The 25,077-nt window shown below is 37.2% G+C and overlaps 2 protein-coding genes across 10 annotated transcripts; one reads left to right on the top strand and one right to left on the bottom strand.

Annotated features, from left to right (window-relative positions):
* Positions 1-845: 845 nt before the first annotated feature.
* Positions 846-5,838, top strand: LOC108998030 (subtilisin-like protease SBT5.6). The gene is made up of 9 exons (XM_018974457.2): positions 846-917; positions 1,063-1,255; positions 1,387-1,575; positions 1,810-1,921; positions 3,125-3,686; positions 3,935-4,032; positions 4,150-4,507; positions 4,683-4,896; positions 5,130-5,838. Exons 1-9 carry the CDS (start codon positions 846-848, stop codon positions 5,666-5,668), a joined length of 2,337 nt encoding a protein of 778 aa, XP_018830002.2. The 3' UTR covers positions 5,669-5,838.
* A 1,629-nt stretch (positions 5,839-7,467) lies between these two features.
* On the bottom strand, positions 7,468-13,808 carry LOC108998073 (pentatricopeptide repeat-containing protein At4g18975, chloroplastic). 9 transcript variants are annotated; one of them, XM_035688092.1, is made up of 10 exons: positions 13,635-13,795; positions 13,398-13,455; positions 13,146-13,266; positions 11,575-11,665; positions 11,382-11,483; positions 11,191-11,267; positions 10,878-10,971; positions 10,530-10,673; positions 8,218-8,430; positions 7,468-8,044 (listed from the first exon to the last, which is right to left on the bottom strand). In XM_035688092.1, the coding sequence occupies exons 4-10, from the start codon at positions 11,656-11,658 to the stop codon at positions 7,844-7,846; spliced, it is 915 nt and encodes a 304-aa protein (XP_035543985.1). In that variant the 5' UTR covers positions 11,659-11,665; positions 13,146-13,266; positions 13,398-13,455; positions 13,635-13,795; the 3' UTR covers positions 7,468-7,843. The 9 variants fall into 9 exon arrangements, with proteins under 9 accessions (XP_035543985.1, XP_018830068.2, XP_035543982.1 ...); XM_018974523.2 differs by lacking the exon at positions 13,398-13,455 and having other exon boundaries at positions 11,575-11,716; positions 13,716-13,808; XM_035688089.1 differs by lacking the exon at positions 13,398-13,455 and having other exon boundaries at positions 13,716-13,808.
* Between the last annotated feature and the right edge of the window lie 11,269 nt (positions 13,809-25,077).

The raw sequence follows: 25,077 nt of genomic DNA, 5'->3' as shown, positions 1-25,077 counted from the left end.
TCTTGTTCTGCAACTCTATCTTTATAAATATTCTGATATTAAAGTTATTAGACTGAGTCGTTACATACATACATACATATATACATACATACATATATATATATATATATATATATATATAAACGTAATGGTGTCAAATTCTATCGTTAGAAACTGATGTATATATATACGTACATAGTCTTAATTATTAATTTGTAACGGATTCAAATCATTGAGCAAAAGAAAGCGTGAGACCATGAAAGTCTGTACGTACGTCGTTTATTAATTAACGATATCCGGAAACTAAATTTGAAAAATTACTTCAGATGGAAAATAATTAATGAATGGAAATTATTATAATTATTTATCAAAATCTGGATTCTTTAATTTCCTTTTATTTAAATTAAATTTAGGAATATCTTTCCATTCAGATCATGGAAAATCAAAACAAATCGAATACAAAAAACTCGAGGAAAGTGATCAATTACTCCTCAAGTTGGATCGTGCAGAATTCATAAGATCAGGCTAACAGTTGGCTATAGGCCGAGATATAGATCAGATTTAATTTATTTTTATATATCGAGTTCTTTCTACTCAGTACGTTGTACCCCACACATTTATTAAAAAATTAATAAAAAATAAAATAAAAAAATCAGTGTTAGAGACGTACTTCATCTACAACTACTATAAATCGGGGATAGTTAGCATATATCCAGGTCCCTGATCTACAAAAATGGGACCCTTTTTGATTTGGATATTACTAGTACTGCTTCCTTAAGACTCACTAAACTGATATAAATATCCCGTTATGATCCTCCGAACGGTACACTACGTCGTCATTAGCATTTTAGACTTTAGTTCCAATCATGAGATTCTCCATTATCTCTATCATCCTCCTCCTCCTCCTCCCTTTCCTAGCCTCATGTGTACAAAAACAGGTTTTTCTCTCTTCTTAAGAATTTCATGTATTCGTGTTTTCATCATTTTCTCATGATTAAGGTTTATTCTACAGATCAAAGTTTTGTCATTACACCATATTTTTTTTCCGTTTCTCATGTGTTTTTTGTTTTTGGGCCTCCACAGGTTTACATAGTGTACTTTGGAGACCACAGTGGAGAAAAAGCATTGCATGAGATTGAAGAAACTCATCATTCATATCTGCTCTCTGTGAAAAACACTGAGGAAGAAGCCAGAGCTTCTCTCCTTTACAGCTACAAGCACAGCATCAATGGCTTCGCAGCAGTGCTCACACCCGAAGAAGCCACAAAGCTATCCGGTAAATTACCAAAACCATCACACGCTGATTTGTTTTCAGTACTCTCTCTCTCTCTATCTCTCAATATATATATATATATATATATATATATATATATTTGTAGTATTAAAACAATGCATGGTTTTGAACAGATTTGGAAGAAGTGGTATCGGTTTCCCGGAGCGACCCAAAAAAGTATTCTTTGCACACGACAAGGTCATGGGAGTTCGTAGGATTAGAAGAGGGAGAAAGAAAGCAGTCGTGGTGGAAGGGATCAGGAGATCACGTATTGTCCAAGGCCAGATATGGACAAGATGTCATAGTTGGGGTCCTGGATAGTGGTAACAATTTCGATACAAATTTGATCATATAGCTAGTAATTTTGGCCCAATATTGATTGTTATGACATGCATGTGATTGTACGTATAACGTACTCTCATCTAATTTGTAATTTAGCAACTATACATACATAGATACCAGTAGGTACTACTGTATGATGTTATAATTGCATGTAGATGAGGGCAAATATGCACTACATGTGATCTGCATGCATGATGAGTAGTGATTTGATTCAGGAGTGTGGCCAGAATCAAAGAGTTTCAGTGATGAAGGGATGGGCCCCATACCAAAATCATGGAAGGGAATCTGTCAGACTGGTGTTGCCTTTAACTCATCCCATTGTAATAGGTGAGCTTGCTTAATCTGATCTCTACTGCATGCATGCTGCTTTTTGTTGATCAATGGCTGTTTTCCAGTCTTAATAATTGTGAAAAATGACTCTTCCTTGCCCTACTCATATACGGAATTATTTCTTCTGAATCAAAGTCCCTTATTCTACACTTACATGTCTCTTTCAGAGGGTTAGCTAATCATCATCATCATCATGTACATTTGCTTAATTATTAGATTGTTAATTGGCGTTTGTATCATGGGGCATTTTCCAAGACATACAACGTGTTCAGATCATCACGGCATGCAGCCTGCATGCGTTAACATATGTGTTCTGTACCGTGTCGTTTAATTAACATGAGATTCAAAGATGGAAAATAAGGAATTTTATAAAAATAAATTTATAAATTAATATTATTTAATATAATATATCAAATTATAAGAGGAGATGTTTAATTATGAGAGGTACGTAATATTAATTATGGCGACAAGGAGATGTTATTTGGTGAAAGCTGGATATATGTTGCCTGCAGTCCTTTCGTTTATTGTCTACGTGCAGTACTCTAATGGAGTTTCTCCGAATTATTTCCATTTCTTAAATAAATTAAGGAGGAGCTTAGAAAAGAACATGCACTGAAGAAGAAAGGATTAGTGGTTATACCATCTTCAAAATAAAAAATGTGTAAAAATTAACTTTGGTTGAATTTTCTTAACGTCAATGCTGCACCAGGCATCCGTAGCCTCCCCCCATAAGAGGATCATCATGTCATCACTTTGAAGCACTTTGAGAGACAGATCAGATCAGAGAGAGGGAGAGGGGCTTCGACAATTTATATATATATATATATATATATATGGATTGTCCCACATCGACTAGTACTAGCGATCCTGCTAGTATTGAGAAAGGCACCCTTTCTTTACAAGCGCTTTTGTGAGATGAATTCTAACTTGATTGGTATCAGAGCCAAATGATGTGCCGGTGAGTATGCTGGGTCCTCCTAGCAAGGGTCCCCCGAGGTGGGTATGGGTCCATGGCAAGGGCCCCCCGGGGAGGGAGGGGGAGGGATTGTTCCACATCGACTAGTAGCAATCCAGCTAGTGGCTTTATATTGAGAAAGGCACCCTCTCCTTCACAAGCACTTTTGTGGGATGAGTTCTATCGTGATTGTGTATTATATATATATATAATTGAAATTCATTTCACTTTTGGCATTTTCCTAGGAAACTCATTGGAGCTCGGTACTATCTCAAGGCTTATGAGATATACTCCGGCCCTCTAAACACCACCGAGGATTACCGGTCAGCCCGCGACAAAGATGGCCACGGGACACACACTGCCTCAACAGTTGGAGGCCGAATGGTCCCCAATGCCTCGGCCATTGGAGGCTTCGCTCTTGGCACTGCCTCTGGCGGAGCACCACTCGTCCGCCTCGCCATATACAAAGCCTGTTGGCCAGTACCAGGCCACTCGAAAGCAGACGGGAACACATGCTATGAGGTAGACATGTTAGCGGCCATGGACGATGCCATTGGTGATGGTGTCAATGTTCTAAGCATTTCCATTGGGACTGATAAACCTGTTAACTATACGGATGATTACATTGCAATTGGAGCCCTCCATGCCACGAAGAGAAACATAGTAGTTTCATGTAGTGCTGGGAACTCGGGCCCTACACCTTCAACTTTATCAAACATTGCTCCATGGATCATCACCGTTGGTGCTAGTAGCGTGGACCGCGAGTTTGTCTCTCCTGTTGTGTTGGGAAATGGTCTGAGAATTGAGGTAAAGAGTTGGAAAATGTTACAAAATAGTTTACACGTCTCTTTTGAATTTAGTTAGAATTAGCATTTTTGAGAAATTTTTCTGTATAAATTAAGGAGAACAATTAACAAAACTGTACTACCAAATTGCAAATCAAACATCCAACGGTGATGATCCATCTAAGCTGCCTTGGTTTTTGTTTTTACTCTTGAAATATTGATCATGAACCTTGCCTTGGTTTGTTTCACTTTTTGTTGACTAATTACTAGGGGCAAGCTGTGGCTCCATCTAAGCTGGACAACAAGTTGTACCCATTAGTATACGCAGCAGATATTGCTAATCCAAACATGACCAAAGACGCTCTAGGGTAATTTCTCTCTCTCTCTCTCTCTCTCTCTCTAATTTGACTCTTGCTTTCAGTGATCAAAACAAAGACTTTGGCTAATTTGACTTGCTTAATGATTTGGACTAATCATTGCTGCAGACAATGCCTCCCCGACTCTCTTTCACCTGAGAAGGCCAAGGGAAAGATAGTGTTGTGCATGAGAGGTCTTGGGACAAGAGTTGGAAAAGGCTTCGAAGTGAAGAGGGCTGGTGGTGCTGGTCTTATCCTTGGAAACATTCAGGCTGCCGGCGGCGAGTTACCATGTGATGCTCACGTGCTTCCTGCCTCTGCAGTGGCTTATAATGATGCAGTTAGAATCCTTGGATACATCAACTCTACAGAGAATCCAAAGGCGATCATCATACCAGGAAGGACAGTGCTGCATACCAAGCCAGCACCATTCATGGCTGCCTTCACTAGTAGAGGTCCAAATGTCATTGACCTTAATATTCTCAAGGTAATTAAACTTTCTGCATGCAGGTCTATTTTCACGCATTTATGATACGAGTTTTCTTTTTAATCTTTTTTCTAGCCACACGAATTCAACAAAACTAAACTCCATAATCCATATGTTACGGCTTTGAACATTTGATTAATTTTACTTTCAATTGTTTGTTTGGTTTACTTTACAGCCTGACATCACAGCTCCAGGACTGAATATACTGGCAGCATGGAGCGAGGGCGATGCTCCTACAAAGTTGGCAGAAGATAAACGAATTGTCAAGTACAATATTTTGTCTGGGACTTCAATGGCATGCCCTCATGTGACTGGTGCAGCTGCACTTCTCAAAGCCATCCACCCTACTTGGAGCAGCGCTGCAATAAGATCAGCCCTTATGACCACAGGTACTTGTGAATATTTTTTTACTACACTCCTTTCATACATATCGAGTTAAGTAAAGTGGAAGTGATACCCTTTAAGATCTATTGGAGGTAGGAAGTATTTTAGTTTCTCCCTTGTGTATTAAGCTCTAGATATAAGTATTCTAGTACTTTCAAACGTTGTGATGTTAATACCATGTCTTTGCTTGCCATGGCCATGCAACATATTCTAAAGTTCAACATTTCTGCCTTTGCAGCCAAGTTGACGAACAACGTAGGATTGCCATTGAGCGATCACTCCGGCAATCATGCTACTCCCTTTGCATATGGCTCCGGCCACTTCAGCCCCACAAAAGCAGCAGACCCTGGCCTAGTGTACAATGCCTCGCACTCCGATTACCTTCACTACCTCTGCACCTTTGGGTCAATCAGCAAAATTTATCCAAAATTCAAGTGTCCCAAATCGCCACTAGCCGCAATGAACCTCAACTACCCGTCCCTAGCAATCCCCAATCTCGATGGCGCCGTGACCGTTACAAGAACAGTCACAAACGTTGGTGGAAGTAAGAGCGTATACTTCTTTACTGCAAGACCGCCATTGGGATTCTCCATAAGGGCCTCCCCAAGTATTTTGTTCTTTGATCATGTTGGCCAGAAGAAGAGCTTCACCATCACAGTTAATGTAAGAAGCGAGATGCTAAGCACGCTTAACAAGGATGAGTATTCTTTTGGGTGGTATACTTGGACCGACGGACTCCATGTTGTGAGAAGTCCAATGGCAGTATCTTTAGCATAGTTATAATTTCATGGTGATTTATGTTCCTTTGTGCTTTATACAGTTCCAAGATTATAGGGATGCAGATAGAAGAAATAAGGCAATTATTCATATATACTTCAAGTACTACAGTTCTCGGCCAAGTGTTAAGGCTTGGCCGTTTTAAATTTTCTAGGATTAAAAACATGACATTGGGCTTTTTTTATGTTTTTTTTTTTTTTTCGCTTCTTCGAAGCGAGCTAATAATGAAATTAGTGATCATCATTTTGGGTGGATGCACAACGTACGTGATCATCATTGATTTGTTTCCTTTCATGGATGAATGAACATTCAAATGCTGCACTGTAAAATACTTGAACGTAATATGAATTCTTCAAGCATGAAAATCGTGCCTTCAATTTCAGGAGAGATGTCTGCTCACAACAAGTGAATTTATTCGTGAAACAGCCGACAAGCTTAGAAGTATACTTTCCTCGATGAGCTCTCAATGCTCTTCTTCAGTGTATTCTCCTTTATCGTTCCTTTATTGACCAATTTGTGATGACATGTTAGGGATTGACTTCGTGGTTGCATGGATCATTGACGAAGATGAGATCCGAGTATTATGGTCTTCCAAGCTCATTTATTAGAGGTCATCAAGGTGGATTATTAATAGATTGTATTTGTTAGTATATATTATAGCGTTCATACTCAATTTACAAATGTAAGACCCCTTTATTAGATGATTTAAAAAAAAAGTGGATTCACGATTGAGAGGACATCTGCTAATAATGTGAATTGGGATTATCGATCTAATCTAAAATGAAAAAAAAGTCATGACGTACGTTGATGGTCAAGTCATTACATTTGAAAGGTCATGCACTGATTAATTAAGTAGGCTGTTTAATTAAGCAGACAGTGGACATGAAGATATCCATTGACTTGAAAAATCAGCACCAGTAATACTGAAGCATGTTTTCTATGACCCATCGATATATAGAAAATCCCTTAAAAACTGTTGTGATTGATAAGGTTTAGTAAACAAATTGAATTTGTACGTACATGCATGGTTAAACTTTAGGAGTGAAATATGATCTAATTTTATTCAAACACGACTTAAGTTTACTTGTTGTACATCATTCATAGTTACTCAAGAGTTTGAAATAAAATAAAATAAAAATTTAAAAGAAAAAAAATGAAAAAAAAAGAGCTTAATTTTACTTTATACAACCTCCTTTGCATAATAAGCCATTTTTGTGAAGACTACATGTCCTATCAATTGTCGAAATCCTTCTCAGCCATTACCGCGGATGAATGCTATTTTTTATGATTATATAATTTCATTCTGTCATGTTAATTATATTTTATTTTCCAATTTTGTACCAACTTACACATCAACATTATTATCTAGCCTGTCTCTAGTATTTTATGTGAGCACATAATTAATATATATATATATATATATAAAATGCAATGCGTGGATGATTATCAATTGTGATATAATATAAAAAATCATATAAAATTTATTTTATACAATATAAAAAATTAAATATTATATATATGAACCTGTCCGATCCGATATTAGAAAAAATGATAACTGGAACCGAACCAATTTTGACCGGTTTTGAAAAAAAAGAAACCAATACCGGACCGAACCAAATCTGGTACCGGACCAAATCTGGTACCTGACGGTGGGTTCGGTCCAGTTTACCTGTTTTTTTTTTTTCACCTCTAGAGAAATCTAACTGCCATCTGCAATTCCTCTTCCTCGTTCACTACCACATATCCATCTCCTCAGAACTGTTCCTGCATTGTCGCTGCATGCAGAGAAAGGTATTTAATTCCCCAAAAAATCCAATAAAATTGGATCTTCTCTGCTTCAAATTGATTAAGGTTACAAGACATTAATCCTATGGAAACAGACAAATATGAAATCCTTCTATGTTACAACAGCAAAACTATCCTTTGTTTGTTATTACAGTGGATCTTGCCATTTATCTGTACATATCTCCATCAACAGGTCACTCCAGATTTGGATGCAGACAAAAGTCCACCCGTAAGTCGTCACTTTGGACCCTAAAGGAAAGTTCAAGCGGATGTTACCGGCCTAGCTGCAAGATCCATAAAATCTTGAATGGTGCTCCTCTAATTAGCAAGGTTTAACACGGAAAGCCAATGATGTGGGCCTTAATCCCGAAAGGTTCCGCTTCAATAGACTCATGCCTCATCTTCATCCCACACATCCGTTCTCACTCTGACCCTTTCCCCTTTGAAGTGGATATACTTCCATTTAGATTTGTATCTTTTGAGAACCAATTTCTTCTTATCTTCTTGACTGAGTTTCTCAAAGGCATGTGCCACTCTTCTGACAGTATCTTGATCTGGTTTTACACTCAACTCCTCCATGTCTGCAAAAATCTGAATGTTTCATAAAGAAAATGGATACTTTAGTAGCGTCATGACCTTCTTAAGTATCTTCAACACTTTTCAAAAACATCAAGTATAAAAACAGCAAGGAAACAGAAGAAGCAGTTTCTTGCATAGAATGTAAGCCAAGTGTAAGAAAGCAAATAAGATGGCAATCCTTATACCTCTATTATCTTATCTTGCATGCTGTGATGATCATACAAAGAGATCATCCTAGAAAACAATTGCTTTGAGATAGAACGTGTATGTACATGCAAAATCATGTTCCACAATGATTCAGCCTCATCTACTCTCTGATCCATATCAAATGCCAGTAGAAGGGTGTCATATGTTCCCATTGTTGCTCCTTGACCTTTGCTCAACATCCACTTGGCCAGCTGAAACATTACCAAGGAACATTAATTAGAATAGAAGCTGGAAAATATCACATAACTAATATAACTTAGTCTACTGTGATGATTGTACAGAAAATTAGCGATAAGAGCATATAGTCAATCGATTTGTCTTCTTATGCAGGTACGTATAAAATTATAAATCACAGATCTAACCAAAATTTTCATTGTTTTCCTTATGTTTTAGCAATGTAGGGTCGGTTATTCAGGAACATACAAACTTGTTATGAATATTTTATTAATAACTTGTTATATTTATAATACAATATTTTGAGTCTGGAGCCAGCTTCCTTTTACTAATAGGCAAGTGAGCGCATTCACCTGAACAGGATTGAACCTGCAACCTAACCCTCCACTCTTCATTTTCAGGGGGCAGACATACCTTTTTGGTACAAAAACCATTTGTAAGTCCTGCATTTAGCTAAAAACAAAGAGCATCACCCATACACAGGATGAATGTCAGGTAGGCCTTAATTATTATCTCATCTGAAAGACATTGTACTTCTGACAGCAGACAACGGCCACAATGTTCCGTTTTCTTTTCTTTATAATTTTCCTCTAGTCTTCGACCATGTTTGAGATTCACAGCTTGATTTTGCAGTTAGAAGCTGCATGGCAAATTAATGCAAAACTCATAACATTCACCATCAACCCATTCAACAACCAGTGAACTGTGTAACTCATGCCATATCAAACAAACCACTTCAGCTTAAGCTTCAGGTTTCAGTCAGTGAATTAGATCCGGTACAAAATTAAAGGCCTTTAATTTAGGTATATTCCCATTACCACCATCACTACTAGCAAAATTTGTAATATCCTAGATTGAGTATATATGCATGGAAAATAGGATCCCACATTGACTAAAAGAGAAAAGTTCTTGCAATTTTTAATGACTTCATGAGGTGCCAATTGTAACATTAGCTGGTCATTTTGAACTATAATTTCAATTTTTAGATATTGCTTGAGCTTTTCTTGAGTCGTTACAAAAACTATAAATTTTAGAGCCCAAGATGAAGTCCCCAAAAGAAAGGGCAGAACACTTAACCCAAGCACTGGGTGCCTTAAGTTTCCACAGCCTACAGAATGAGATTTATATATATATATATATAAGTAATATAAAACTTTAATGAAACTGGTAAATAGGCATAGCGAAGTATACAACTGCAATCACCTAACACCTAATTACAAGTTATAGAATGAGATATATTGCTTGGCAATCAAGTGGGATTAAGCATGCCCCTTCCAAAGAACCCAATTTTCCTTTAAAGAATATGTTATTTGACCTAATGTGTTCTCACAGAACAAAAAATATAAAGGGGAACGAAAAGATAAAGAAGATACGAGAATATATTACGATAAGTTGACATAAGACGGCTCCACTCAGCACAGAATTTCACGTTATGTTCATCTAAGAGAGAGAAAGGGAGAGGTTTCAAGTTTTCATTGAAACACCTGCAGATAATTATCTTTTTTTTTTTTTACAAGTAACATGCAGATAATTATCTTAAATTTAACTATTATAGAGTAAGGCCTACCTCTTGAATTATAGCAACAAGATTCAGTTCACCTTTTCTAGCCAAACATAGAAACCCAAATAAGTATCGAAGTTTATTCTAAAATTGTTATACCATAAAAAATATTATAAAAACAAAACTAAACAGAGATTTCAAATAAAGAACCTAATAAGACTTAATTTACCAAAGACTAAACAGAAGAGAGAGAGAGAGAGAGAGAGAGAGAAGAAGAAGGTCAGGCCATCCTGGCATGTTACGACATCAAGCAAGCCTAATTTTTGCTATCAATGAGGTCTGCTATTTATGGTTGTACACAAACTAAGATGACTCCAGGAGTCAGGCTCATTGAGGTCTCACATTGAGCCAGTCTAAAATGTACAACTTAGTAAATCTTACACCATATATATATATATATATATCATAAAATCAATTTCAGTGGCTGGCACATTCAACTAATGGAATATCATTCATCTACAATTGTGATGTGGAACAGAGTTCATAAAGGTTGCAGCATGCAATCATGGATAACCCACAATAAGGAAGAAAGAACAAAGTGCGCAAGTATGATACTTGAATTACAAGCTTCCATTGATTCCTCTTCCTCAAGATTCGTAAAGCCTTAGCTGCTGCAACCAGTGGGAATTCTGTCTCCCACGCAATCCATTTATCTAATGCTCCATAAACAGCTTCTTTCTCTTTAGGAAGTCCATAAAGCTTCAATATCAAAATAAAAATATGAAAAATTAAAGAAATTACAGACAGAACCTAGCACCTTTATTTCTACTTCAAATACTTGAAGATTCTTCAGAATAGTACTTTAAAACCTAATAGTATGTGTTCCTAAGGTTTACAAAAAAAAAAAAAAATGAATGAGAAAAACAGCAATGTGAAACACCAGGAAATGGTCAATTAACATACAGTTCTAACAAGACCAAGTGCCTTCTGCCCAGACCCAGCCCAATCTCTTGTCTTCCACAAGTGGTGCTCTCTCTTTCCATGCTTTATTGTTTTCCTGTATTCCAAGGAAGAAATCCGGAGTAATTGTGAAAATCTGGAAAATAACAATATCTGTCATGACTATCCCCCAAAGAACTAGAATGACATTTCATTGAGTGGTAAAGCACAACCAAACATCCACACAACAAAGAAAATGGCTGAAAAAATTTGGGGAACTGCTATATTAGATATTGACAAAAGGTTCCTGAAAATGGCAAAAAGATAAGTGGCATACTTCCCAACAGCTTTGGAATTAGCTAGCAGTTCTCCACCATGATTGAGTGAGCATTTCACATGGGGAACATTCAGTGCCTACATGTTAAAGGGGAAATTTGGAATGCGAACAAATATATAAATGAACACTAATTCAAACAAACCCAAATCTTAGGGAAAATTAAAAAGATGAACTTAATTGTTCTTGCTTGCCTTTGCAGTGAAGATAGTAGACCTTGTTGCATTTTGAAGGAAGGAAATCGTGCACTTTGAGAGTCTGGACCTCAGCAACAGTTCCACCTCAGCTTTCTCAACCTAATGAGGCCACGAAAGAAATCCAGATGATTAAGCATGGATAACAAATAGGCATGACAAAATAAAATAACTTTGGAACCCAACTATTCACCTGACTTATTCCTAAGGAGGAGAACTGGCAACAAAATGAATTTACACCACAGGCATTCATCATGTTCCTGCTCTTCTCCAACATCAAGCAACTTCAACCCACAAACGAAACATGCTTAGAAAATAAATCCTTTCCCGAACTTCTGATTTATAGGTAGTTCCAACATGTTAAAAAAAACAATGGAACTTTTAAAATACCACAGTGAGACAACAAAAACATGTAAAAGGAAATCGCTTAACCAAGCAATGATAAAGGGAATCAACTCAATCGACAATATGGTCTGATACATCACAAAGACTTGAGTTTTAATCACAAGAAAAAACAATAAATGGAAATCAAAAGCCGTTTATAAATCAACACAATCAGCTTTCTTAAAAGAAAAGATAAGCAATAGTTGTCACTTTCCCCAAATAACCAAGGCAATCATTGAAGTCCAAAGTTATATCTCAATAATGAATTCTAAATGAAGCACCACCAGACATCCAAAACCATTGAGAATTATTTTCAGGATAATGGTAAGCAATAAAATAAAAAGAAAATGGAAGAAAGAAGATAGTCTTTATAGAGATGAAAGTGAAGTGTAAACTAGTTAATCGGAAGGCAAAATTTGTAAAATCACCATTTGTCTCAAAAGCTTAAACCAATGGAAATAGGTAGACTTATTTATTTGTATTATATTATTAGCACTCACCCTCAATGGGAGAGCCCAATACGTGAAATATTTAATTAAATGGAGTAGAGTGTAGAGTCAAGGTTTGAACTCAGGACTTCTGCTCTGATACCATGTGAAATCACAACTTGTCCTTAAAGATTAAGCTAATAGGAAGAGTTAGATTTTTAATTTGTATTATATTCTTAACAAAATTTTCATCACTCAAACAGCCAGCTTTAAACGTTAAAGTTAGACCCTATAACGGATAATGGGGAAAATAGCCAAAAAAGTCACCAACTGCAATGAGCAGAAAGAGTGATGTAGATGAAGAGAAGAGAAACAACAGCCATAGAAGAATAAGAAACAAAATACCGACAGCCATAGAAGCAGCTTAATTGTTTGTTAAAATTCCACATACAAAACTGACCACTTTCTTTCTTCCTTTTCATTTCTCTTGTTTTTTTATTTGTTAGACATCCGTGTACTATTCCTGCATACTTTTTTTCACCCTACGATTTGGCCCCTCTAGTGTAGCCTCTACATACCCTTCTTCGTATTCTTCTAACTCAAAGCTAAGTGCATTAAAACAGACAAGAGCCTTGTTAAAAAAAGCATTGACCAAGTACAATATCCACGCTAATCAATAGATTAACCCAACTTCCATGGATTTGCTTAAATTTCACCACAACACACATTACCATTTACAAACATATTTCCGACGCATCAAAACACCAACCTACAATTTTATATCCTTCCCCTCCTCTATCCATGACATTACAAGCAGAGTCCCTCCAATATCAACCAACACGAAATCACTAAATCTACAAATTCCAATATACAAATAGAGATAACCCAAATTTCGAGTTGGTACCAATCAAAATTGAGATGTGGTTACGAGGTTAAAGCTCAAGTATCTTACCCAGTCTCAGAGCAGTAGTCAGTCGAATTCAAGAGCGACGCGACGCCGCCTTGAGATGATTCGTGGTGGTCTGAGGCGGTGCTGCTAGCTCTGGTGGCCTCCACTGGTCAAACGGTTTATCCTACAACGGAAAGAGAACGAAATGAGAGAGAGAAACCAAGAGGGGATTTTACGGGGTGAGAGAAACTAAACAGAGAAAACGGAGAGAAAGAGGGAGCAAGAGAATTCGGTGAGAGAGAGAGAGAGAGAGACATGCCGGCGAGGCAAGGCGGCGACGGCGAATGAATGGGACGGCGTGGGGAGGGGAGGCCTACTCACGGAGGGGGAGAGAAAGTGAGACCAAGTGAGATAAAGCGAGAGACGGAAGGAGGGAGAGAAACCAAAACCTAACATGCGAGGAGCACCAGCGGCGTGTGGAGGGGGGCCGCTGCCACGCGGCGGTGCAGAGAGAGAGAATGAGCGCACGAGAGATACGGGTGGAGGACTTACCGGCATGGGTGGTGTTGCAATCGGCGACGGGAAACACAGAGGTGGCGAGAGAAAAAGAGACAGAGGGGGCGAAGTACTCACCGGCGGCGGCCTAGTCCGGAGGGCAGCGGGGGTGCTGCGCAGAGGTAAGTGTGGGAAGAAAAGGGGGAGAGTAAAAAAAACAAAACAAAAAGATTAAGAATTTTGTGAGGTAATTGGGCCTACGCCAATGGGCTGGATTTATTGGATTTATTTAACCGCTAATAAAAAAGGATAAGGGGGAGTGAAGTATAAAGTTAAACCAAACAAATTGTACCAGAAAAAGAAAAACACAAGTTAAGATTTCGGCTTGGGAAGAGCGAGCTGGTACACCTTAACTTTCTAGTTTCAATTATGGTTTGGGCTGAAAGAATTGGGCCACTGGCCCACTGATATGTAAGGAACAAACATGGACAACGTTTGATTCGATTTTAAGTTTACCTCCGTCACATGCTCTTCAACCCACTCTTTTTTTCTCCACAAATTTAATAAAGTGCACTTCACGATCAAAACCAATCCAAGATTGATCCTAAGAAAGTCATGCATAGAGTAAGTGAACTGATGACAGAATGTGCAACAACAAGGTTAGAAGAGAATAATCAGATTGCAGCAATAGATAGGAGGGTCATATGGGTTAGTCCACCTAAAGGTTTTTGTAAGATAAATTGTGATGTGGCTGTAGATAACAAAAATTGTAAAATAGGAATAGGAGCAACAGTTAGAGATGAATGGAATTTTTTGGCAACCTTGAGAAAGAAAGAAGATGCATTTCCAAATCCACTTCTATCAGAGGCAACAGCTTCATTAAAGGCAATCAACCTTGGACTTGAACTAGGAATGAAGAAGGTGATTTTAGAAGGTGACTCCAAAATTGTAGTCGATGCTATATAACAGAAGAAGAATGATGAAAGCAACTTTGGTATGATCATATCAGATATCCAAGCAACAATTGACAGATTGGAACAATGTTTTTGTAATCACACATTGTGAAGGCAACTTGGTTGCCCATAAGCTAGGGAAGGATGCTCTTAATGTCAGAGACTGTATAGTGGACATTGAGGACATTATTAACTGCTTGTTAACTTTGTTTTAGCAAAGGTTATGAATGAAAGAGGTTATTTCAAAAAAAAAAAAAAAAACCAAGCCAAGATCCAACTAGGCAACTAAAATTATTTGAAGAATAATCATATCTGAGTAACGATATTATAACTTAGTTTACAATCGTTTAATAGAGTAGTACTATGATGCAGGGGGATACGTATCTAAAGATGCTTAGTTGACAGATTCGACATTTATGACAATGGACTACTTCGAGAAGGTAAATCAACGTAAATATAAAAGGAAAATGTGATGATAGAAATTGAGGCGATATTGTGCTTGCGCAAGTATTTTGGTCATAATTTTGGTTACAGGTATCGAAATCACACATATGACGTTAATTCAGAAAGCTCTTTTCAGCACACACATCGTGACCATGCTATGCTTGGTGCTCCCTTGTTCTCGAATCAGCCATTTTTCCCTATGAATGGTCGATTTAAGTTATTTTTTTATGGTGATATTTTACTTTCCATTTCACTTCTTTCTTTGTTGCACATATGTGTACAATTCCTGCATACATTTTCTCCTCCTACAACTTGGGCCCTCTAGTATTGTCTCTTTGCATACCCTTCTTATTTTTCTAGCTCAAAAGTCAAAGCTAAGTGCATCAAAACATACAAGTAAAAAAAGAATGGATGAAGGTCAAGGTTTTTTATACCCAATTAACTACACAGAGCATTGAAAGTCACTAAGAACTCAATAACAACTAAGAAACTCTTTTATGCCTACGACCTACCTGAAGGGACAAGGAGGAGCCAAATACCCAAAAATTGCTACTATTCATGAACGACCCAAACGCCACGAACTCTGGACTAGACCTTTGACCAGCAGCTCTTGAACCGATTCATGAATGAGTAAAAGAAGAGATTTTAAACAAAATAAAATGTACAAGTGTTTCAAATAACTTCTGTAAATGAAAGAGGAACAGTTTCCATTGCGAGTTGTTAAGAGTGTGTGAAAGTTGCAATTTGGAAGAGCAACCTAGTATACCTTAAGGCGTAAAAGAACCTTTTTTTATTTAACTTTTTCGTTTCAATTATGATTTGGGCTGAAAGAATTGGGCCACTAATATGCTAAGTTAACAGATTCGACATTGATGGCATGGACTAACTCGAGAAGGCAAATCGACACAAATATGGCAAAAAAAAAGTGAAGATCCTAGGACTTGATGCAATATTACGCACATGTCAGTATTTTGGTCATAACTTTAACTATATGTATCGAAATCGTGCATATAAACCCAATTTTGAAAGTTCTTTCGGTGCACACGTTGTGCTAAGCATGCTACGCTTGGTGGTCCCTATCTTGACCTTGAAATCAGCCATTTTCTCCACTGAATCATCAATTTAAATTATTTTTTTCTTTTTATGGTGATATTTTGCTTTCGATTTTGAGAGATAATTTTTATTTCTGATGCGGGGTAAGGTTTTGACTAGATACTTATTATATTTCGTAATTGTGTGGTCTCCTAAACTTCTTTAACTATTTAAGCTCGACTTGTGGGTTTCAGAAATGGACTTTTGGGCTTTTATCAGTAAATCCTAATCTCCAAGTTTATCTCAAAATTTCTCTCTGTTTGCATCTTTCTCAATCTCAATACCTAGTTTTCGTTGCTTAGTTAGCCGTCAGAATAATTTCTATTTTTCCTAGTGTTAGTTATGATTTGGGCTATTAGAATTGGGCTATTGATCTGTAGGAACAAACATGGACAGTGTTTAGATTTATTTATTTGTATTATATTTTTAACAAAATTTTCATCACTCTAAAACAATCGGTTTTAAAGTTTAACGTTAGACTTGTTAACGAATAATGGGGAAATAGCCAAAGATAAAGTCACCAATTGCAATGAGCGGAAAGGGTGATGTAGATGAAGAGAAAAGAAACAATAGCTATAGAAGATCAAGAAACAAAATATTGATAGCCATAGAAGAAGCTCAATTGTTTGTTAAAATTACACATACAAAACTGGCCACTTTCTTTCTTCCTTTTCATCTCTCTTTTTTCTTTGTTACATATCTGTGTACTATTCCTGTATAATTTTTCTCCCCTACATTTTGGCCACTTTAGTGGTGTCTCTCTACATGATACCATTCTTCATATTCTTCTAACTCAAAGCTAAGTGCATCAAAACATACAAGAGTCTCATTAAAAAAAACATGGACCAAGGTCAAGGCATCCTATGCCCAATCAAATACAAGAGTATTGAAGTCACCTAGAACTCAGTTTTAGCTGGAAATGTCTTCTATGACTAAGACCTACCAAAACGGACGAGGAGCTTGATGAAGTTTAAAAATTACAAGATATTGTACTGAATTGTATTACTTCTGTATTTTGAAAATATTCAGCACACACTTACAATTGTTGGTACTTGAATAAATACAAATTTACAGAAGCTATTTTAAGTAAGAATCCTAGAGTTAAGGCTAGCTATTACAGAGTATCAACAAGTAATTTATTGTCCATTACATCCATGAATTGAGGCTGAGAATATGCTTCCTCTTTCTTTTGCTTAATTTGAGGAATTTTCTTGATTTGAGGATGTTTCCATTATACACCCCTGCAAGATGGAGCTGTCATCGGCCAAGCCAATCTTGTTCCTTAGATTTCAGTTCTTGAGTGTGAAAGAGTTTTGCTGAGAAGATCAACGCTGGTCTTGTGTATTAACATGATGGACATTTAGAATTCTCCGTTGAACCATATCACGAACAAAATGAAGATTGATCTGAATATGTTTCATTCGAGAGTGTTGCACTGGATTGAAGTTGAGATGTGTGGCCCCCAAATTATCACATAGCAGCTTGGGTGTTTCTCTTAGTGGTAGGTCGAGTTCTTTGAATAAGGATAGAAGCCACGATGTTTCAGAGGCGGCATTTGCAAGGGCTCTATATTCGGCTTCGGTGGATGAAAGTGCTATAGCCCTTTGCTTCTTTGAACTCCAAGAGATGAGATTTACACCAAGAAAACATATATATGCTGAAGTTGAGTTCTGATCATCATAGTTGCCCGGCCAATCCGCATCAGAATAGGTGGTGAGTTCAAAACATGATTTTTTTTTTTCCTGATATGAAGACCATGCAAAATGGTCTGCTTCAGATAGCAAATAAGTCGCTTGGTAGCTATCCAATGGGTCACTGTTGGTTTGTGCATAAACTATGGAAGTTTATTCACTAAGAAGGATATATTTGGGCGAGTGAGGGATAGGCATTGAAGAGCAACTATGACACTTCTGAACTCGGTACTGTCAGTAGCGGATGTTCCATCAACTAACTTGAGAGGTGTGCTGGTTGATAGTGGAGTTGACACATCTTTAGCTCCAGCCATATGAGTTTTGGACAGTAGGTCTCGGATGTACTTATGTTGAGACAAAAAAAATTTCATATTTATTGAAATAACTTCCATTCCCAAGAAAAAAATGCAGCTGCCCCATGTCCTTTAATGAAAACCGAGTACCAAGTTGTGCAATTATCTTAGGCCTCGTTTGTTTTCGGAGATGAGATGAGATGAGATGAAATTAAAGTTAAAAAGTTGAATAAAATATTATTAGAATATATTTTTTAATATTATTTTTATTTTAGGATTTGAAAAAGTTGAATTGTTTATTTTATTTTGTATTGGAAGTTGAAAAAATTGTAATGATGAGATGAGATGAGATGTTTTTCCAAAACAAACAAGGCCTTAGCCACAAAGTGTGTATCATTGTCAGTAAGCACCAAATCATCCACGTAGACTAATAAATAGCAGATAATAGAATTCTGACTATAGATAAAAAGAGATGAATTCTATTTTGAATTATGAGATCCAAGGCCAATAATTGCTAATTTAAAAGCTGAATACCATGCTCTTGGGGCCAGTTTGATACCATAGATGAGCTTCCTTAACTTGCACACATGATTTGGTTTGGTAACACGTTAAAACCCGATGGTTGGACCATGTAAACTGTCTCAGTTAACTCACCATGCAAGAAGGCATTGTTTACATCTAATTGTCGCAAGGACCCTGTATTACAGCTATTGTCAAAACAATCATAATAGTAGCAGGTTTTACCATTGGGCTAAATATTTCTCTGTAGTCTAGCCCCTCACGTTGATTAAATCCTTTTGCAACAAGCTTCGCTTTAAAGCAATCTACCGTCCTATCTAATTTTCGTTTCACACAAAATACCCACTTACACCCCACTGGATTACAATTTTGAGGTGGGGAAACAAGTTCCCTTGTTCCATGCCGCATGAGGGTAGTGAGTTCATCTGACATAGCTTGTCTCCTATGAGATTCACAGAGTGCTTGTCCCACACAGGTAGGTTCAATGGTTGGTGAGAGAGGATGTTTTGTCACAGAATTGAACTATTTGGGTTTGTGGATATTGTTCATGAACCGAGTAGTCATTGTGTGAGTTCGGTGTTGGGTTTCAAGATTTGGGGCTAATGAAGACTCAACATGCACGGTTGTGGTTTGTGTGGCTTGAGTGGTGTGTGAATCTGAGTGAGAGGTGACATGCTCATCCGATTGAGAAGAGTTAGGGCAAACAAGTGAAATAGGTACATCTCGAAAATTATAAAGAGTGGAGAATGAGGGGTTACCTGAAGGTGATGGAAAATTAGTGTTGCCTCCCGTTGTCGCTGGTGGTGGTTCCGGCAGAAGAGACACATTGATGGGTGGGGCAATTGTCGCAGACGGAGCAGGATTCAAATGGAGCTCTGTTTCGGACGAATGTAAGGAAGATGAGGTTTGCCCTTCGTCGAACAAGACGTGTCGAGAGAGATAAAGTCTGTGAGCTTTTGGATCAAAACACTTATACACATTCTGGTTTGGAGAGTAGCCCACAAAGAGGCACGGGGTGGCTTTGGGTTGGACCTTATTTGTGTTGTAAGGCTTGGTGTAAGGATAACATAGGCACCCGAATTTCTTAAGTTTGAGATAGTTGGGTGACTGATTAAATAAGACCTCAAATGGAGATTTGTTATTGAGAAGAGGTGTAGGCTGTCGGTTTATAAGGTAGGTTGCTATGGAAAATGCATGAGGCCAATATGACAATGATAGAGATGCATCAGTTAAAAGAGTAAGTCCCGTTTCTACCAAATGACAATGACGACACTCAGATACACCATTTTGTTGTGGTGTAATGGCTTATTCCATGGGTGAAAAAATATTTTTTTAAGACAACAAATTGACCATCATTATCTGAGTAAATATTTTTTATTTTGGATTGAAATCGATTTTCAACAAGATGTTTAAATTGTAAAAATATCGCACTAACCCCAAATTTTGTTTTCATAGGATAAAACCAAATGTATTTTGTGAAGTGATCAACCAAAATCAAATAGTATCGTGATCCGTCAATACCAATAGTATTTGATGGGCCCCAAACATCAGTGTAAATTAAATTAAGTGGTGCATGACTTTGAAGACTATTGGACCGAAATGGTTGTTTGTGCACTTTATTGATAGAACAAGAAGTACAAAGATGAAAACTATTTCGTTCTTGTATTATTAGAAGGGAGAAATTTTTAACAAGATGATGAACGATTTTTTGAGACGGATGTCGAAGACGTTTGTGCCACCCATCGATGGAGGTTTGTTCATGCACATTTGCAACCATTTTCAGAGAAGATTTCACCAATGATTCTGGGAGTATGTAGACACCACTTTCACATGCACCTTTGAGTAGAACCACCCCAGTGGTCAGATCCTTAATAAGGAAAAATAAAGGGTGAAATTCAAGAAGAACATTATTTTGTGATGTAAAATGATGAATTGAAATAAGATTTTTGCGGATATTAGGAACACAAAGAGTGTCATTTAAATGGAAAATGCATGTGGGTGAGTTGAGAATCAATGAACCAATATATGAGACATGCAAACCTAAATCGTCACCTATGACAACTTCATTGGTGTCATCATATTTAGAATGAACTGATAAATTTGCCAAGTCACTCGTGATGTTGTGGGAAGCTCCTGAATCAATAATCCTGAGCTCATTCTCGTGGGAGGATAGCTCTCTTGATACCATGATAAAGTTTGAAAATTACAAGATATTGTACTTAATTGTATTACTGCTGTATTTCAAAAATATTCAACACACACTTACAATTGTTAGTATTTGAATAAATACAAATTTACAGAAGCTATTTTAAGTAAGAATCCTAGAGTTAAGGCTAGCTGCAATAGAGTATCAACAAGTAATTTATTGTCCGTTACATCCTTGATTTGAGGTTGAGAATCTGCTTCCTCTTTCTTTTGCTTGATTTGAGGAATTTTCTTGATTTGAAGATGTTTCCATTATAGAGCCAAACACCAAAAAACTACTATTATTCATGAATGACTTGGATGCCACAAACTTAGGACTAGACCTTCGACCAACAACTCTTGAACCGTTAGATGAATGAGGAAAATAATAGTTTTAAACAAAACAAATTGTATAAGCGTTAATGCTTGCAATAACTTCTGTAAATAAAGGAGGAAAACATACATTGTCTACTAGAAAAAGGAAAACCCATGTTGAGTTTTTGGCTTGGAAAGTAGCAAAGCCTCAATTTTCATTTCGAGTTTGTTAGTGTGTGAAAGCTACAATTTGGAAAAGTGAGCTGGTAAATCGTACAAGAACCTTCTTCTATTTTACTTTTCTAGTTTCAATTATGATTCAGGACGGAAGAATTGAGCCACTGATATTTAGGGAACAAAGATGAACAACTTTTAATAGGGTTTTAAGTTTACCTATAATGGGCCTCCATCATATGCCCTTGCCAGCTCTTTTTTTCCTTTTTTTTTTTCCCACAAATTGAATAAATTAAGTACACTTCAGGATCAAAACAAAGCTAAGATCCAACTAAAATCATTTGATGAATAATCATATTCGTGTAACTATCTTGTAATCTATCTTACAATTATTCAATACAGTAGTACTCTGATGTAGAGGGATATAGATCTAAATACGTTGACAGTACAAATTTGACGTTGATGGAGCTGGACTACTTTGAGAAGGCAAATCGACACAAATATGGCAGAAAAATGTGAAGATCCTGAAAATTGAGGCAATATAGTGCACATGTCAGTATTTTGGCCATTACTTTGACTACGGATATCGGAATCGCACATATTATCCTAATGCAGAAATCTCTTTTCAGCGTGTACGTCCTGGTCACTATGCTGCGCTTGGTTGTCCTTGTTCAACAGTGAAATTAGCCATTTTCCCTCTAAATAGTCAATTTAAGTTATTATTTTCTTTTTATGGTGATATTTTGCTTTCCGTTTTGAGAGATGATTTTTATTTATGATGTAGGGCCAGATTTTGGAGAGTTATTTTATTTTTTACTTGTGCGGTCGCTCAGACTTCTTTAGCTATTTAAGCCCGGCTTGTGAGCATCAGAAATTGAAAGGGACTTTTGGACTTTTATCAATAAAATCTAATCTCCAAGTTTATCTAAGAGTTTCTCTCTTTTTGCATCTTTCTCAATCTAAATCCCTACTTTTTGTTTCTTAGCTAGCCATCATAATAATTTCTATTCTGGCCAACGTCATACTCCTTCATTAAAAAAAATTGAATATTATGTTTTCCATCTTATTCGAGTTTCAAATTTTGAACAAGTGTCTTCTATTTTATACAAAATTATAAAATATATATATATATATAATGCAGATATCATTACTCATCATTTTATTCAAAGTTTTAAATAATATATTTCATTTTATCTTTTTTTTTTTTATAGAAACAAACATCTTCATTCGAGATAAAAAAAAAAATTACAAACATTTATCAAACCATAAGGTTTCAGAAAGAAAGTCTGGAATACAATCCCACCACATTTCAATATTCTCAACTCTCCAAGCATTTCTAGTAAACTGATGAGCTACCCCATTACCCTCTCTATACACATGAATAAAAGAACAACTTGTGAAGCAACTACTCAATCTTTGAACTTCAGTAAACAGATTACCAAGCATGGAATTCAACATATTATTTTGCTGCAAAGATTGAACTAACAGCAAACAGTCACTCTCTATCTCAATATGCAAGATGCCCATAGTAGAACACAATTACATTCCTCTAAAGACATCAAGTAACTCAACAGCTTATGGTTCTTCCACCTCTACTTCAATTTTAGAAGCAGCCATAACAACTTTCCCCTCTGAATCTCGTAAAATAACCCCAACACCTACCTTATGAAGATCTGAAAACATAGCACCATCAGTGTTGAGCTTAAGAACCCAGGAGGAGGCTTCCAACTGTAATGATGTCGAATTTGAGTCTGGGATTTAACAGTGGCCGATTTATAACTCTGCAAAAGTCCCAAAGAATGAGAAATAACATGTCGAAGACTTAAACTAGCATTATCAAATTCCAACTTATTACGCCTATACCAGAAACCCCATACAAGACAGCAAAATAAAGCCAATTTATTAATGTCCTTGCCATAAAAAACATACATTGCCAAATCTGAAAAACTAATAGAGGTAACATTAGCCAAAGAAGGAAAAACCTGATTCCAAGAATCCCGAAGCTGGCCACAATTAAACACTGCATGCAACAGATCTTCAATAGGATGCCCACAAAACCTGCATGTAGCTACTGTGATCACCTGTTTCTGTACCAAGACCATCCTTGCATGCCCACCATGCAAACACTTTTATCTTATTAGGTACAGGCATCCTCCACAATGCTTTCCATAATCTATTCTGTCTCCCCATTAAAGAGGACTCTGCTATAGCAAAACCAGTTTGGGACATAATAAGCTTGTAACAACTTTTCACTGAATACTGCCCACTTATTTCTTGACTCCAAATCAGTTTATCAGCAGTACCTTCTGGAAAAACCATGAATTTCATAATATCAACCACTACCATTGGATTGAAGAGAGTTCTAAGCTTGTGAAGATCCCACCCCCTAGTTTCCTCTTGAATAACAAAAGCCACTACATCATCTCTATGCTGCACCTCTGCCCTGAGCTCAAGACCCAAATACCTATGCCCTGGAACCCATTTATCATGCCATAACTTTGCTGTCTTCCCATCACCAATCCTCCATATACATCTCTCCCTCAACCATCTCTTAGCCTCCCAAACTTCCCTCCACGTATATGATGGACAATGCCCCAAGCTAGACTCCATAAAATTTGACTTAGAGAAATATCTAGCCTTGAGAAGTTGATATAAAACAAATTCCTCATTTTACATTAACCTCTACCCTTGCTTTGCATTTGGAAATTTACCCAACCATGGTCGATTTGCCAAAACTCTATCTAGTCTCTCACTAGTACATAGAGATCCTCCCCTTCGATTACTCCACGTAAATTTATTACCCATAAACCCCATGTCCCTTAAACAACAGTCATTAACCACATCCCTAAAAGCTACGATTTGCATATTCGGTCTAGGCCTCTCACCCCATTTTTCATTATGATGCATAACTTCATTAAAATTCCCAATCACCATTCACGCCTCACCATTATATCTACCCAATTGTCGTAACAAATCCGGAGTTCTAGACCATTGGCTCACTTCAGGAAAATTGTAAATACCAGTGAAAAACCAAGACCCTTTATCTGGATCATCTTCAACCAAAGCATCAATATGGCAATGTGAATAATTAAGCACCGATAAATAAATATCCCTTCCCCACAGCAACGCAAGTCCCCCTTCCTCCCACGACAATCAACTACTAAATAGTTCACAAAATCTAATTTAAACTTGCATACCTCAAATTCATGTGCCTTAAGACGTGTCTCATGTAAGAACAGGATATCAGGAACTTCCCTCTTCACCAGATCACAGAAGGTTCAAATGCCCTATGGGTTCCCAAGCTCATGGACATTCCAACTTATAATTTTCATTGATTGCGGCAATGCTGTTCAACAGCCATCGCCAATTCCATGATAGCACTCTGAGAGCCTTCAGTCATACTTCCCCCCGCTGAGGTGCCACGCTTGCTGAGTCTACCATCTCTTCCTCCATCGATGCGCAGAGCCTTTCTCTTTTTGGGAGGAAAAAACAGCTGTAAACCATCATATTCAGAATTGGATGGTGAAGAAATAAAAGAAAGTCATTTTCATTTTTTGCCTGAATACCCATCGGGTTTTTCTTTCCCTACCGCACCCAGTCAAAAACTTCATGTCCCTTGTAGAGAACCATCCTCTTTAATTGGCCCATCCACGCGAACACCATGATCTGGCCCATCTACTTGAGCGACTTAAGCTAGCCCTTTCACTTGGACAACCTGTACCGGCCCATCTACTTGAGTAACCTAAGATGGTCCCTCAACTTGATCAACCTGAATTGGCCCATCAACTTGATCAGCTTGAATTGGCCCAACTACTTGAAAGGGCCCAGTTGCTGT

The sequence above is a fragment of the Juglans regia genome, chromosome 3 (genome assembly GCF_001411555.2).
Source record: "Juglans regia cultivar Chandler chromosome 3, Walnut 2.0, whole genome shotgun sequence".
NCBI classification, from domain to species: Eukaryota; Viridiplantae; Streptophyta; class Magnoliopsida; order Fagales; family Juglandaceae; genus Juglans; species Juglans regia.
This window is presented reverse-complemented; position numbering and strand designations above follow the sequence as displayed.

Excerpts from the sequence above, each read along its gene's own strand:
- LOC108998030 (XM_018974457.2), top strand. The coding sequence starts at position 846 with ATGAGATTCTCCATTATCTCTATCATCCTCCTCCTCCTCCTCCCTTTC. Across the intron at positions 1,256-1,386 it reads AGAAGCCACAAAGCTATCCG|ATTTGGAAGAAGTGGTATCG; the intron begins GTAAATTACCAA and ends GGTTTTGAACAG. Across the intron at positions 3,687-3,934 it reads GAAATGGTCTGAGAATTGAG|GGGCAAGCTGTGGCTCCATC; the intron begins GTAAAGAGTTGG and ends ACTAATTACTAG.
- LOC108998073 (XM_018974523.2), bottom strand. The coding sequence starts at position 11,658 with ATGTTGGAGAAGAGCAGGAACATGATGAATGCCTGTGGTGTAAATTCA. Across the intron at positions 11,268-11,381 it reads CTACTATCTTCACTGCAAAG|GCACTGAATGTTCCCCATGT; the intron begins GCAAGCAAGAAC and ends TTTAACATGTAG. Across the intron at positions 8,045-8,217 it reads TGCAAGATAAGATAATAGAG|ATTTTTGCAGACATGGAGGA; the intron begins GTATAAGGATTG and ends TGAAACATTCAG.